Source organism: Megalobrama amblycephala, linkage group LG12 (genome assembly GCF_018812025.1).
Source record: "Megalobrama amblycephala isolate DHTTF-2021 linkage group LG12, ASM1881202v1, whole genome shotgun sequence".
Classification (NCBI taxonomy): Eukaryota; Metazoa; Chordata; class Actinopteri; order Cypriniformes; family Xenocyprididae; genus Megalobrama; species Megalobrama amblycephala.
The window spans coordinates 20,857,547-20,873,617 of NC_063055.1; the positions used below are offsets into that span (position 1 = coordinate 20,857,547).

Genomic DNA, 16,071 nt, shown 5'->3' on the forward strand with positions numbered 1-16,071 from the left:
AATATTGATGACATCCTGCACTACAGCTTTTCAATAGAGTGCTGGAGGGATGATGTGTTTTTGTTTGCCAAAACCCGGAAACGAGTTAGCATTTTAGCACTTCTGGTTCCACTGAAGTCAGTGGGGGTTTTGATGGTTTTTTGGTTAAATGCTTAAAAGGTCTGTGGTGAAATTCTTACTTGGCTCAGGATTGATTTTCACGTTTCCACAACATAAAATACATCAGTAATACCCCCTTGTGATTTTTCAAAGCTTTTATTTGTCTTGAAAAAGGCTATTGCTAACCAGTGGCTAAATGGGACTACAGAGGTTGTGGGGGACATTAACCCCTTAACATTTCTGTAAAACCCCTTAAAAGGCATACCCAAAGTAAACTGCTTATTGTTCTTGAACCATTTGGAATATATGCATGGTTTTGGTCTCTTTTGAAAGGTATGTGTACCACAGGAAAACTCATCTACTCACTATAGTCAGCTTTCACAGCCTCATTGTTTATAATCGCACTCTTGCAAACTATTATAACAAACTTTCAGGGAAAATGTTTTTAAATAAAGACTGATTGAAGCTTAACGGTGGTGACGTTGAAGTCATGCATCTGTGTTTGTTCATAGCCTACATTTACCTTTTTGATTGTGGAGATTTGTATTTGTTTTTATTCAAAAATCAGTTTTTATTCAAGTTGTGTTCTTTTGTAAAGATCATGATGAACAAAACATAAGAATCATAAACTTTAGTTGGTCATAGAGCTTATTTTCTGCAATTATCCAAAAAAGCCAATGGAAAAATCTTGTCGAGGGAACCAGTGTGATGCTAACTTACAGGCTGGCGTACAAAAATGCATCACTGCTGCGCTCTATTCTTTTGTCCTGTCCAAACATCCTGTTTTAACAGAAAATGTCAACACAAGAAAGAAAACTTCACTTGACAAGCCATCTTTGTTTTTTTTAAAGCATATTCATGGCGTTTTAAAAACGAAGGCAGGAACAGGAAGGCAGTTCAACATATAATATGGTTACACTATTTAATTAGTTATTGAGCCTCTAAGCTTATGACTGACAAGGTTGAACGCTGACAATGCGGACAGTCTCTCCGCTGCATTTCCTCACGCCCGCCTCACATTCTGTCATTGTCACTGGTGCAGACGCTCCTTCCTGCTGCACACACACATGGATCCAAGCGTCCAAGGATGAGCATTCCTCAATTGTCTTGCAACGGCAGCTGTTCGTTTGCTCTACAACAACGACATGATTGTTACAACATTTTTAAGTCTTTAAAATGGCACTTTCCTGACCAGGTTTAAAAAGACATTAGCAAGAATTTACATTTTCAAGCCATGGGCTCCCTCAGGAATCTTTGAATGGGTTTTTGAAAGGCAGTTTTCAATTTCTGTGGCTAGCATTTCTTAAAGTGACTTTCACAATTGTTCTACAACATAAAAAAGCATTTTTAAAGCATTGTGCATGTTTTAAAAACTTACGATGCTACATTCACGTTTGGGTATGACAGTGTGTAATTTATGTTGTAAAACTAAAAATGGAAGTTATGTCGAAAGGCAGATCGTGTTAACCACAGAACTTTATTTTACCCATAAATTTAAAAAAGAAAAAGAACTACCGGTCAAAAGTTTTGAATAATTAAGATTTTTTAGTTTTTGAAAGAAGTCTTTCTTGCTTTTTATACTGTTTTCTATTTTAATATAATGTATTTTAAAATGTAATTTATTCCTGTGATGGCAAAGCTTCAGCATCATTACTCCAGTCTTCAGTGTCACATGATCCTTCAGAAATCATTGCTGATTTGGTGCTCAAGAAACATTTCTTATTATTATCAGTATTGAAATGTTGTTTTTGAGGCTTAATATTTTTGTTGAAACTGTGATACACTACTATTTAAAAGTTAGGGGTAAGTTAGATTAAAAAAAGAAATTCATATTCAACATTATTCAGCAAAACCACATTAAACTGATCAAAGGTGTCAGTAAAGACATTTATAATGTTACAAAACATTTCTATTTCAAATAAATGATCTATTCATCAAATAATCCTGAATAAAATGTATCATGAGCTGAACAAAAATATTAAGCAGCAGAAACTGTTTTAAACATTAATGATAATAATAAGAACCATTATTAATAAATGAGCACCAAAAATAACTGAGCACTAAATCAGCATATTATATTAATTTCTGAATCATGTGACACTGAAGACTGGAGTAATTGCCAGCTGAAAATTCAGCTTTACTGTTTTACTTTTGATCAAATAATGTCCTGACAATCTGATTTACATGTTATACTGCTGTAAGATACAATGCATATTTACTAAAATTCAGATATGATGTGTGTCATTATTATATCTTGTATTTTACAATCCCTCACCATCACAACTCTCCCAGATGGTACAGAGTGGGCAAGCAGTGGATGAGCGTTGTGGCCACTGGCAGTCACTGTCTTCAGCAAGGGTGTACTGGTGTCCCAGACAGCGCATAGCCTGTACTTTACACAGACTCAGTCTCTGCGTCCGACCTGCGCTTCACATCAGTGGCGCATATCTCCAAGGAAGATCTACAAAAACACCACCCTTTATTAAACTGAAAATACAATTTGTAGGTTTTGGTGGATGGTTGTGTAGAAATGTATTTTTCTGACATTTTTGTGTGTTTTTTATTGCTATATGACATTTGTGTTGTTTAATGCTAATTCCTTCCTGTGGACTGTCTGGGAACATACTTGCACTCGTGGGGTACTTTACAGACACATTTGTCCTTTGCCAGATTTTCCCATGGCTGGCATTGCACTGGCACAGTGGTCGGCTGAAAAACTAGTGGAAAACAAGTCATATAATTTTACTTGCATTCTTTATTTTTATGGATCATTTAATCAAATGACGTCCTTGTAAGACAGCAAAGTAATGTGTTTATCCCCATTTTCTTCACTCTGAATTACTGTACAAAACAGCACAGCTTCCAGACTAGTTTTGTACCTGTGAGACACCTGGTTTCTTTTGGTTGCGGTGACCAGGAAAGGCCAGCATTGCACTGGATCTCAGCCGGACCCTCTTTGACATTCCCTTCAGGACAGGAGAGTGAGACAGCTTCACCGATGTTATAGGCAAGCTTCCACGGGCTTCCGGTGACATCTGGAGGAAGCTGAGGTGGATCACACAATGTTTCTGCAGACAGCATGCAACATTTTTATAAAACATATATACGGTTTCTTTCTTATTTCTTTGAAATGTAAAATAATACAATTTAAAAAAATATATAAAATGATTTAATTAATTAAAATAATTATAAAAGGCATAATATATTAATACAAAATATTGTTATATTAAGTATTTATATCATATTAATGAAACATGGTTTCTTATTTCTCTAAAATGTAGGCTATAAATAAAAAATAACTATACATAATATAAAATACATCATATAATTTATTATATTTTATATTTATATTATTAATATTTACATAAAATACAAATCATTTCCTCACTAATGTATGAATCATTAAGTATGAAACATGGTTTCTCCCAAATGTATGCATATTTTAAATAATAATTATATACATAATATACAATACATCACATAAAAATGGTAATTAAGAAAATACATCATCTAGTATTTATGAAACATGGTTTACCATTCTACAAAATATATATTTAAAATCATTATATCTATAGTTTTGCACCCTTCAAAACTATAGATATATTATGGACTTATATCATGTATTATTTATAGAAATAAAGTATTGGGTAGGTCAGTATTTTCAGGTTTTAAGCCAGTTATTTATATCTTTTACTGTAGTGTGTCAGGAAATATCAGTTCACATTTCTAAACATTCATTTTGCCATTAATTGTAATAATCCAGTGAGATTTTTGTATGCACAAGGAGTCTGACAACAGCCGGTGCTCCACACGGAGATCTGATCTCACCATCATCGAATCCGTTTGTGATTACATGAAGAAACAGATGAAACTGAGACAAACTAAATCCAGAAGAACTGTGGCCGTGCCTCCTAGATGCTTGAAGAAACCAACCTGCAAATCTACAGTACTGTGAGAAGTGTAAAGTGAAGATGCTTTCAAAAAAACTGTCATAAATAGATTTTATTTATCAATTAACTTCTATTAACCAAATCAAATCAGTATTTCCACCCTTTGCGTTTTTGTCCAGGTACACTTGCGCATCGTTTTTCAGGTAGCTTTGCAGGTCGGTTTCTTCAAGCGTCTTGGAGACACGGCCACAGTTTTTCTGGATTTAGTCTGTCTCAGTTTCTTCATGTAATCACAGACAGATTCGATGATGGTGAGATCAGATCTCGGTGTGGAGCACCGGCTGTTGTCAGACTCCTTGTGTATTACAATTAATGGCAAAATGAATGTTTGGAAATGTGAACTGATATTTACTACTCACACACTACAGCAAAAGATATAACTAACTGGCTTAAAACCCTTTTGGGGGGTGAAAATACTGAAGTGACTAAGACTTTTGCACAGTACTGTCATCAGTAATGATAAACATGCCATCAAAATAAAACTCAAAATACACTGAAAATGGATACTAACATCAGCATACAACAGCTCCAAACACTCAAATACACTTACTTTTGCACTCTATTTGATATCGCAACCAGTCTAGATTTTCTTGGCATTCTGCTATAGGATTTCCAATCAAATGATAGCCTTCAATACATGTATACTCAATCTTACTGCCCACTGGATATGCATCTTTGGGGTACTGCAATTAGCAGAAGAAAATAACATTATAACACATCACGAATACATATTCAGTCACAGTTGGGAGGAGAATATTTCATATAATCATTATTACCAAAACAAACCCATTAGCTAGGAAGGGCGGTGTTTTACAACTCTTCCTGGGTGTGACTGAATCATCAAAGCAGTGAGGCTCCATTGTACTGAAAATAGGTCAAAACCAATAAGTCAGGCTTCCACATAGTGGCAGTGTTGTTGCACAGTATCATTCACTGTGTCTTTAGCACCTTGCAGCGAACAGCTTATAACAGCTTTTGAACAGGCTATTGACCTTCCTCACCGTAAGTAATCTAATTCCTCTGCATCATCACAGGCTGTCATCTCCACAGCATTCCCAATACAGTTCCTGCCACCCGAAGGGGCGGGACGACTGCAGGAGCGGCTCCGGCTTTTCTGTCCTTCCTTGCAGGTGCTCCATGAAGACCAACAAGCCCAGTCTCCATGGATCACTCCTAAGATACAAAGATATTAACTGGACACTCAAAAACAAGCACAAAAACAAGCACAAAGTTTTTTGGTACTTAACTTTAGATAACAGATCCAGTTTAGAAATTCTACTTTGCAACTACATGTGAACTACAAGTCATTTGAGTAGCCATAAGTAGACTGTCGGCTTAATATCTGCTAACAATTTATTTTGATGATCCTCAACAGACATTTGACTGACTATAAGTAACTTTGTAGCTACATGGCAACTTATTTTACTAAAACCCTAACACCTAACTCTAACCAGTCTACTAATACTCTAATGAGAGTTAGTTGACATGTAGTTACAAAGTTACTTATATTTACACTGTAAAAAAAAAAAAAAAAAAAAAAAAAAAATCTGTAAAAAACGGATAATGTACTGGCAGAAAATTACCAGGACATTCAGTAATTTTACGGACATTTCCGTTAAAGGTGCAATGTGTAAATTTAGCGGCATCTAGTGGTGAGGTTGCGAATAGACGCTTTTCACAGACTGTGATGACATGATTTAATGGTCATCAGTATCGTAAATCCTGCTAAGTTTTTTATATTTTCATTAAAAAAAAACAACAACAAAAAAATAACTTACGTACATTTATAACACTATACACTTAGTATTATATTACCTTTGCGTCAAATTACAAAAAAATCGCTGCTGTGAGGGTGTTTCTAATACAGCAGATGGGACAGTAAAATTGACATCTTTCTCTCTTCTGACTGCCGTTTTCAATCGCTTTCTATTTTTTCCCTCTTTTTGAAAGTTGTTAGAACACTATTGTGGAGTTTTTCTTTTGCTATTTGAGCAAATGGAAACACAAAAAAATATATTTAATGTATTCTCTCATTCAACGCTATAGAATTTTACCCAACTATGAAAACTTCCGCTTCTAAGAAACTTGCGAACTGCAACCAGACCAGAAATTGTATTATTACAGGGAAATAAGAGGGTCTGTATCTCTTACCATAACTTAATCAAGTGTGGCATCTCTCAGCCTATCGTGTCGCCTTTCAAAACTCCCTGCGTACCGCCAGTTAGCATCAGCCATTACGTTTTTTGGCTAAAGGTTGCAGGCTTGCCTTCCAGTGGCTTTGCTGCAACTAACGGCGCACACCCCTTGCACCTCTCTCTTTCGGTGTAGCTATGGTGGCCGCATGGCCGACACAACTCAAAGATGTCGTCGTCTGAGACAGCAGAGAGTAGCCTGTGTGAAGCAATGAGGTTTCTTCTTATTTCTAAAGGGGCGGTCACACTGCACTTTTTGTTCCATTGACTTTCATTCAAACGCATGCGAATGCGTTAGACCGGAAACGCAAGCTCGTGCGGAAAATTTAGCATTTTGCTGCGTTCCAAAGTTCAAGTTTGGTGAACTCTGACCTGTGAATTCGCATCACGTGAAGACGTGCGACCAGTAGAAGATCGATTCGTCACGGCATGACCTCTTGGCTGAATTAAAAGAATTATATTTTTTGCAGTAAAGTCGAGTAGGTTCTATATTTTTACATTTTGAATGTATTGCTTTAAGTTATGGGTTGAATTCTTATAAAAAAGACGTTGTAGACTGTGATGTCATATCACGACCATTACAGTCGTTATCCGAATAAATTTTGCACGTTCAAAGTCTAGTGTGACCACAGCTTAAAGAATGGTCTCTGCTTCTAATAAACCAGACGATGACGACTACTACTACTACAACTTTGTGCGTATTCAACGTATTGACAATGCAAGCTGCCTCTAAAAACAAGAACGATTTTGAAGAAGAACAACATAGCGACAAAACGCGCTCTGTGGAGTGTTTGTCCATTTAGGGCTGCTGTAGAAACATGCCGGTGCATAATGGTGACTTGACATGGAGGGGGGACCCACAGTGTATGAGATAGAAATGGCTCAGTAGTAAAAGCATAAAGGTTCATTATGAAAGGTCTTTTTGCACCTCTAAAAACATAGTAATGTATATTATATTGCATTTCTGTCAATAGATAATCCCAAATTTTACACATTGCACCTTTAACCCTAAAACAATGCAATGAAGTTCAAAATTCAAAATACAGGTAAAACACCTGTAAAAAATAAATACGGAAAATTACGTCAAATGAATACAGTACATTCTGCCCTATTTTTACGGATTTTTAAAATGTATTTATTTATTTATTTTCTGGGTAGAATGTGTAGTATGGAACATCAAAATGAAGGGTAACCTTTTTAAAATGAATTGTATAATTAAAAAAAAAAATGTGGAGCATGTTCATATTTACTACACACTCCCAGCCTGGCATGAACTAACATCCACTAAAAATAAAAAAAATTGTTGTTCAAATATTAATTCTAATTATTATTAAAATAAATTACAATTTATAAATAAATAAAATTAAATGCATAAAATAAACATTTATAAAATAAATTTATTAAAATTTTAAAAAATATTTTATATATTATAATATACAAAATAATTTGACACTATTTCATTCTGCTTTCTAAAGACTGTTTTATTCTGTTGAAAGCCATGTTTTTTCTCTCTTCATGTTTGTACACCTAACAGTACTCTAAAGGTGGGTAGAAAAAAAATACAGTAATTTAATGTAAAAAGGTCTTTATATATGAAAATGTACAGCTGCCATTAGGTTGCAATTCATAAATATTTAATTTTTTTTGGTGAATTGGTGACAAATTCATATGATCATACATTTTGCCATGCTTAATTTTTTCTAAAAATCATCTTTTTCTATGAATTAAAATGTACAAGTTCATACAAAATCATCAACTCATAGTTGGGGGTCTGTAGCATCAGAAAGCTTGAAAACCCCCGATCTATATAATTTTAATGTAACAATTTCTGTACCTGGTTGTTCATCTTGTGGTGTCCCCTGCTCGCACGCCTGGCCTTTGGTGCCTGGTTTACACACACACTTACTGATATCATTATCAAGCACACGCAGGCCGTTGTTCTGGCACTCTCTGCAGTGGCATGGGTGTTTCTCGTTTAGGTAAGTCTCAATTGCGCGCTTTAAGTGATGCTTTTTCACCCCTGCACACGGGACCTCTTTCACCAGCTCATAGAGAGGTCTGAGCTGAACAAATCAGAAATTCACACATAAGAATGAAATCATTGCATGTGCTCCTATGTATATGTGTCAGTTTATGGTAAGCTAACGTTCATTTCTGTATGATTGCAAACTCATTTGCATTCAATTACCATATATTAACCATATACCATATATACCATATATTTCTAAACAAACCTTCATTTTGACGACTTTTGGAAAGTCCTTTATTGAACCCGACCACTGGGAGAACATCCTGCCATTCTCCAGGGATGTGTTTTTGTCTAACATTGACAATTGTGCAATAAATCCAGGAGCTCCGCCAATAATATTTGTGGACATATCATTTTTTGGTATGCTTTGGTCTGTTTGGAAGACATTTTGAACATTTAGTATTTGAAATTAGTATGAAAATATCACATATGCATGTATAATTTAGTACCATTGTCTTCCAAAAGTAAAAGACAGTTTATGGTTTGATTTTGCTTTCTTTTTCCTAAATGACTTACAAAATTTTACGACATTGTTATAATTTTGTTCACTGCACTTTTCTGTGGTCCATCTGATGATGAACAGGATTGAATGGGACGTTTTGACACAATGTTTATAGTCTCTTTGCACAGTTTCTAGGTAAAAAAAGAAGACAACAGAAAATCGTTGGACATTGCAATGATATCGAATGGCAAATACTTTTCTCAAGTGAAATGAATATGTGACATATAGGTCACTTACGCAATTTATGCATGACATCTTGGCTGGCCGCCATGAATAATCTAAACTGGCCCCCAAGAGTGCCCTCTGAAATATAGTGGGTCCCAAATCTCTCCAGCACATTGTAGTAGGCCGCATAATCGTATGCAACAGGCAAGGAGAGCAGAGCTTTCCAAAACTCTTCTGAAAGTGGAAGATATTCTGGGGCCTGGTTCTGGAACTGGGCAACATCCACATCACTCTTCATGATCAGCAGATTTTTGGACTGAAGGGTGAACAGAGATTTTTATATTTAAATATTCTGGCCTGTGTTCTCAATGACTTTAAAACAATTAAAAGCCACAGCAAATTCAGAGATTGTTAGGCACTTAACCTTAAATTAATGTCTAAAACCCCAGGTTAACTGGTAAAATTTATGCTAATGCAACTTTTTTTTTCTTTCAAAATTGATTAAAATGTAATTTTATAATATACTATTGTAAATATAAATAATCAATTGATTAATTGAAATATAACAATATTAAAAAAGTATGTTTAGTTTAAGATAGCTGTCTAATAACTAATGTTCATGAATCTAACTTTATTGAAAAGAGTTACCAAGCCACATTAAGGGTTAAGAAAAACTTTTATTTTAAAAGGGTTAACACTGATTTTAAAGTCACAATGAAACAAAAGTAGCAACAGATATAGGGGAGAAGAAAAGAAAAATGTAGGGGCGGGGACTTCTATGCATTGGTTGTTGATTGGATTTTGAGAAGTGGACGTTGCACTCAAAAGTGGAGGCAGATGAACGTGGATGAGACTTAAGCAGACTAAATGATTGGAGAAGTACTGCATGTACTGCATTTCACTGGAAGATCGACTTATGATATAATATATGGCATTTATGATTTTTTAAAAATGGAGCATATATACAGATAAATTGTTCACAAGAAGATCTGTAACAGTGCATTTAGAAAACAGAATTTTCCTTTCGTGCTGACTTTAACCTTAACTTTTGAGGTGGAAAGGAACAGTGAAGCAACATGGTGCTAGAATGTCACATGGATTTGTTTAGCAACAGACAACCAATCCCAAACCTTCTCAGCACTTACCTCATGTATTATTCATGAATTTTGTACAGTCCTTAAGGCTGATTTATACTTCTGCGTCGAGTGTACGCCGTACCAACGGCGTAGGCTGTGCGTAACACGCGTAGCCTACGACGTAGCCTGACGTGCACCTCTTCAAAAATCTAACAACGCGTCAATTCTACGCGGACCGCAAGCGCTGTGATTGGTCTGCTAGAACCCCTCCCTCAGGTCAAAAAACTGGCGCAGAGCACTCGGAGAAGAGCGAGCTCTTTCAACTTCACTATGAATGAAAATACACTCTGGTTCAGGGGACACATGAAGTCGACATGCAACAAAAGTCATTACCTATGTGCCGCTTCTCTGCCGTTTCTGTTTGTAAGCTTCTCTGACAAAAGCTGCTTCTTCTTCCGCTTTTGTTTTGATACTCAACATGACCGCGGACACCGCCTCCTAGTGGTCTGCATGCATGTCGACGCGGACAACGACGCAGAAGTATAAATGAAAACAGACGCATAGCCTACGGCGAAGAGGCTCCGGCGTAGGTCCGACGCTGAAGTATAAATCAGCCTTTAGTACAGGGCTGTTTTTAGCGTCTAATGGGAAAATGTTAAAAATATTGAACAGCGATGGCAAACACATTAACTGAACTGATGAGACAACATTATTTTTGCAGTGTTTCAAACGATTTAAAACAAAAAGAGTCAATTCTTTTTTCTAATACAATATTGCAATATTTATTAAAAATGAGCTGTCCCGTGCAGTGGAAAAGTGCCAAAAACTGAGACGTACCGAGCCGTTCCATGCAGTGGAAAAGCACCAAAAAGTGAATCGCAAGCGCCATATGTTCCTTGATATATTTTTTTTTCTGCATCCCATCACCTCGTCTCCTCACACTTGCCTAGTTACTATCCTAACCAAAGATACGGGGGAGTAGGCTACTCTGGGTTCGGGCGACATTCCAAACTCGGAGCCCTGAAGCACGCCAAATACTTTTTATTTATCTTATCGTTTGTAATTGTGAACTTGTGAATAAAAATAACATATAATAACATAAAATCAAGTCCTGTCCTACATTTTTTCTTGTTTCTTAATCATCAATCAACTGTATTAACTTCATACATATGCAAATAAGAATGTTAAACATATAGAACCCTGTGGGCCAGGATTAATTACTAGGATAAAGTCATGGAGATAAGGGAGAAACCCAAGTATTACATTAACCCAGTGTTATATGAAAGTCTGTATTATATAGTGAATATGTTTTAGAATAAAATGTTTTTAGTACCTGTGACTGAAACAGCTCATCATGGAAGACATAATCATCATGCCCGTAATCTGTGCCTCTTGTTTTTGAATGTTTTTCTATGTGACTGATGTAGTGCCAGGAGCTGCTATAGGATTCATCTGTAAAATCACTTTTTGCTGTGACCTGGCAAACACAAATGAGGACACTGAGACCAAAGAGTATTCTTTATAAAGATATTTCTGGGTTTTTTTTTTCTTTAGAAATCCCCAGATTTTTCTCTTGCATTAGTAACATCTGTTCTTCTTTTACTAATCAGTCATTTTTATGTTAGTATAGTAAATTGTGAAATTTCATTTGCCTGGAAAGAGTATCTGAGGACACTTTGGGGAAGTCTGTATAGGTCCATATGGTCTCCACTGAAGGTCCTTTCTACACAGACCTCCAAAGCTCTTATAGTGTTGATAACAGTTCCTCTTGCCTTTCTCCCCACGGCATCAAACCTATAGTTCAATCGCACACAATCATAGTGGCTTTAGAGATTGGGATGTGTGTCTTTGATTATATGTATGCATTGTTGAATTAAATATAGAAACAAGCTGACAACAGATATCATTACTCTTGACCAGTGAGCTCTACATTTGGTGGAGGTTTTTGCAGGTCACAGATCTCTTTACTGTCACATTTCTGCTCATCTGAGCCATCTTCACAGTCATGATCTCCATTGCATACCAGAGACTGGCTGATACATTCTCCCTTAAGAGAAAGAAATTACTCTAATAACTTTCAAATAGGAAAAAGTGGAAATGTATCAAAATAATTACCAGACTGGCATCTGAACCGTTCTCCACAGCCCTCCTCGAGGGGACAGACCTGAGTCGATATACAGGATTGTGTGCGGGTTGAGCTTCCAGTGCAAGGCTGGCCGCCAAACTGAGAGTAGACTGCAATGGAGCGGATCTGTGTCTGTAATGTCCCCAGAAAGTGCCTTGAACATGTCAGTATACAAACCAGCAAATGTATGCAGTGAACTAGATGTACAGTTACAATGACACATTAAAAAGGTCAAAAACAAAACACTCTAGTCCCACCTGTGTTTTGGAGCAGCCGTCGCAGACTGACCAGCTTTCAGAGGACCAGGGTCCCCACTGGCAGTCCACAGGTTCAGACACAGACCTAATGGACCTCACTGCACTGATTTAGGAGCAAGCTCAATGAAAGTCTTCACAAACATCAAATATGTACAGTAGCCACAAAAAGTATTTGGATAATTTTACATAACATTTCAAAATGTCAAACCAAATGACGCTGACTCATTTCTCAAAAGTGTCTTTGTGCAATGACTTTTAATCAACTGGTCTCAAGTCAGTTCTCCTCAAGATCACAAAGGTGTATTAGAGTAACCACAGGTGTAGTTCATCATGTTTACTATGAATATGCTACAAAACATTCAAATTAATTTATAAAAATAATAATTTAAAAAAATGTTAGTTTTAACATGGAACTGTTTTAAAACATTCTTGTGAAACTTACTTTCAGTTTTACTTTCAGTTTGACTTTTTGTTATATAATGCAATGACATTTTTAAGCATGTCTTCAGTGTCCAAAAACTTTTTATGTACACTGTATGTTGTATACTAACATTAAATCTATAATGCATTTCTTTTTAGAAGAAACTGAACTATATTAAATAGACAAAATCAATAAAACAAAAATAAATAACAAATGCATAAACATTTGTTAGACAATTTTATCTAAAGTGATGTAGATGGATGGATGGATGGATTATACTTATAGACCTATTTCAAAACAACTAAACTGAACTACATCAAATATTTATTGCTCAAAAAGCAACAGAAAATAAAGTATATTTAGGCATATTTTGTATATTTTGTTATAAAGGCAAAGGAGTTTCAGTTACTTACTGTGTAATTGCTGCTGACGATAACAGAGAGACAAAAAATACTCCATGCAGGAATAAACACTGAAAACAAAGTTAAATTAAGAAAAGATTTCCTCCTAATAATTTTGTGCTTTATCATACAGTTAAATAATAAAAAATGCATTTTATTAATATTGCATTAAGCTCAATAAGGCTATACTAAAGTTAAACTTAAAGCATCAGGCTTTAAAAAACATGTTTTTAATGGTCCATAAAATGATGCAGGAATGAACCTATTGAAAAATCAAGAGTGCTTACCTTCATTGTAATAATCTAAAGCAGAATGTGCATTTCTTTCCAAACTGTTTGTCTTTACTGTGTGCAAGCAGCTATGGGAAACACTCCCAGTCTGTGTCTTATCTTGCAAAAAACAAGCCATGAGCAGGAAATGATCATTTCTCTGCCAATGAATGCTTGTAACAACACAATCCTCATTTCACTGGAATGTGAGCGAGGCCTAGGAGATAGAAAGAGCACATAAATCTCTCTAATGGCTCTAGAGGATTTATGGTGCCTGCTGAGAATTAAATGGTCAGTTATGGATGTCCATTTAAGTAAATAGATAGATTAAATCATGTTCGCTCAGGTAGCTGTCATGCTTCTAATGAGAATCAGACATCTACATTAGAATGTAATGTCAAGGTATTCACAACAAACACTTGATGGAGACAGAGCGCCATTTTCCATCCAATCACGCACGTCCTGATTTTTACATATTTTGTTGATCTTGCAACATTCCTGTCCAAAAATGTAATCCTATAACTATATCCCTACCCACAGGGCCGGATTTATGCGTAGACATTCTAGGCACGTGCCTATGCTTGCACTTCCAGGGGGGGTGGGACAAATACAACAAGGAGAAATAATTTTGCAAATTTTTAACTAACGAAAAGCTTTAGAAAGAGCTTGTGCTAAACCTTGTAACTCCATTGTAACATCATGAATCCACCCAGCCTTTATCGTCAAAGAAGTACTGCACGCAGTCAAAATGTACTTTTCCTGTCACAATATAAGGTAAATCCGGCCCTGCCTACCCTTAAACCTAATAAGTTACTCATAAGTTATCCCTAAAATCAGAGGGAAATGATAGGTGAATAACACTGATGTACCTAACTCTGACTGTAAGCCTAAACTTGACATAAACTGTAAACTTGTCCGTCATATCTGATTGGTTGAATGGAATGTTGATCAAAGATGTTGATCCAGGAACATGTTGTTCTGGTTCGAAATCAGGTTCTGCATCCAGGCACCATTAAGATGCTGCAAATGTGGAGTATTTAATACATAGCCTCTGTTAGATATTCAGAAATCTTGTTTAGCTACTGGAAAGGTCACTGTATTTAAAAGTCAAATCTTCTGATGTATCTCTTTACAAAATGACAGTGCTTTCCAGCACACAGATGCCTTTGTGAATAATAATGCCTTATATTGTCTCCGGGTCAGTGGTTAATCGGCATGCTTTTCTGCTCCTTAGACCTCAGGATCCACAGTTCCTCTGAGGATCTCATTTGCATAATTAAAAGGTAATTGAGTTTCTCAGTGAGCCCCTCATCTGCAAGCTGTTATTAGCAACATGTTTGGCGGGCAGGTAATGCATCATAAATTCATGTCAGACTCGTCCGGTCACAGAGTCCTTTCCTGCATGTGTTCACACACACACACACACACACACACACACACACACACACACAACACACACACACACACTCAAACATGTACATCCAACACCTCTTGTCATTCAGTGACGTCCAAAAGTCTGCTTCTATTTAGCTTTTTTCTAATTTAATTTTATTTAAATTGAAAGTTTAATTGAAAATTTACATGAATCAGGACATCTTCGTACATGGTGTGTTCCTCTTTTCTGCTTTAATGACAGCAGCACTCGAACTGCATGAACTTCACAAGTTTGTGTAAAACCTGATGATCATGTTCTTCAGCATGATTTGAGATAATGCAAAGAGCACAAAAGAACATCTGACTATCTGTACAAAGAGTCACATTACTGAAGTGGCCTTGAAATAGTGCAGATTCTGGAAAATTTCATATTTTCAGTATTTCAGGGTTTTTTTTTTTTTTTTTTTTCTTCTATTTTAGGTTTCAGTAAAATTTTGAATCCCAATTTTTAATGAGTTCTAAGTCTTTTAGGCCCCACTGTATAAATATTTAGTTAGTTTGAGGTCAGTAATTATTCTTTTTGAAATAAAATTACAGGGGGTTTTTATTCATCAAATTGCAATAAATTGATCAAAAGTGACAGTAAAATACAGTGCCCTCCACAAATATTGGCACCCTTAGTAAATATGAGCAAAGGCGGCTGTGAAAAAAAATTTGCTTTTTGATCTTTCATTCAAAAAATTCACAAAATTCTAACCTTTCATTGAAGGAAAAGAATTGAAAATGGGGGAAAAAGCTCATTATGAAATAATGTTTTTCTCTAATACATGTTTGCCACAATTATTGGCATCCCTAGAAATTCTTCTGAGTAAAATATCTCTGAAGTATATTTCCATTCCCATTTACATTTGTTAGCACACCAGGGTGACTATGAGCATGAAATTGTGCAGCCATGACTTCCAGTTCCACAGGAGTATAAACATGAGGAAACACAAAGGCCAAATCCCCTTAATAATTCATCATAATGAGAAAAATCAAATAATATAGTTCTGATGTGCAGCAAAAGATTGTTGAGCTTCACAAAATAGAAAATGGGTATAAGAAAAAAGCTAACGCATTGAAAATCCCCATTTCCACCATCAGGGCAATAATTGAGAAGTTTCAATCAACTAAAGATGTTACAAATCTGCCTGGAAGAGGATGTGTGTCTA

General features: G+C 35.9%; 1 protein-coding gene across 1 annotated transcript; it reads right to left on the bottom strand.

Annotated features, from left to right (window-relative positions):
* Nucleotides 1–236: 236 nt before the first annotated feature.
* On the bottom strand, nt 237–13,537 carry c7a (complement component 7a). Its single transcript, XM_048209784.1, is given in 19 exon segments — nt 237–1,231; nt 2,375–2,522; nt 2,524–2,560; nt 2,726–2,816; nt 2,979–3,167; nt 4,600–4,732; nt 4,826–4,913; nt 5,051–5,222; nt 8,076–8,304; nt 8,476–8,642; nt 8,787–8,903; nt 9,010–9,253; nt 11,347–11,490; nt 11,666–11,807; nt 11,924–12,056; nt 12,126–12,270; nt 12,396–12,498; nt 13,230–13,288; nt 13,505–13,537. Coding segments are annotated over 19 exon segments (2,559 nt in total). The 3' UTR covers nt 237–1,046.
* Nucleotides 13,538–16,071: the final 2,534 nt, after the last annotated feature.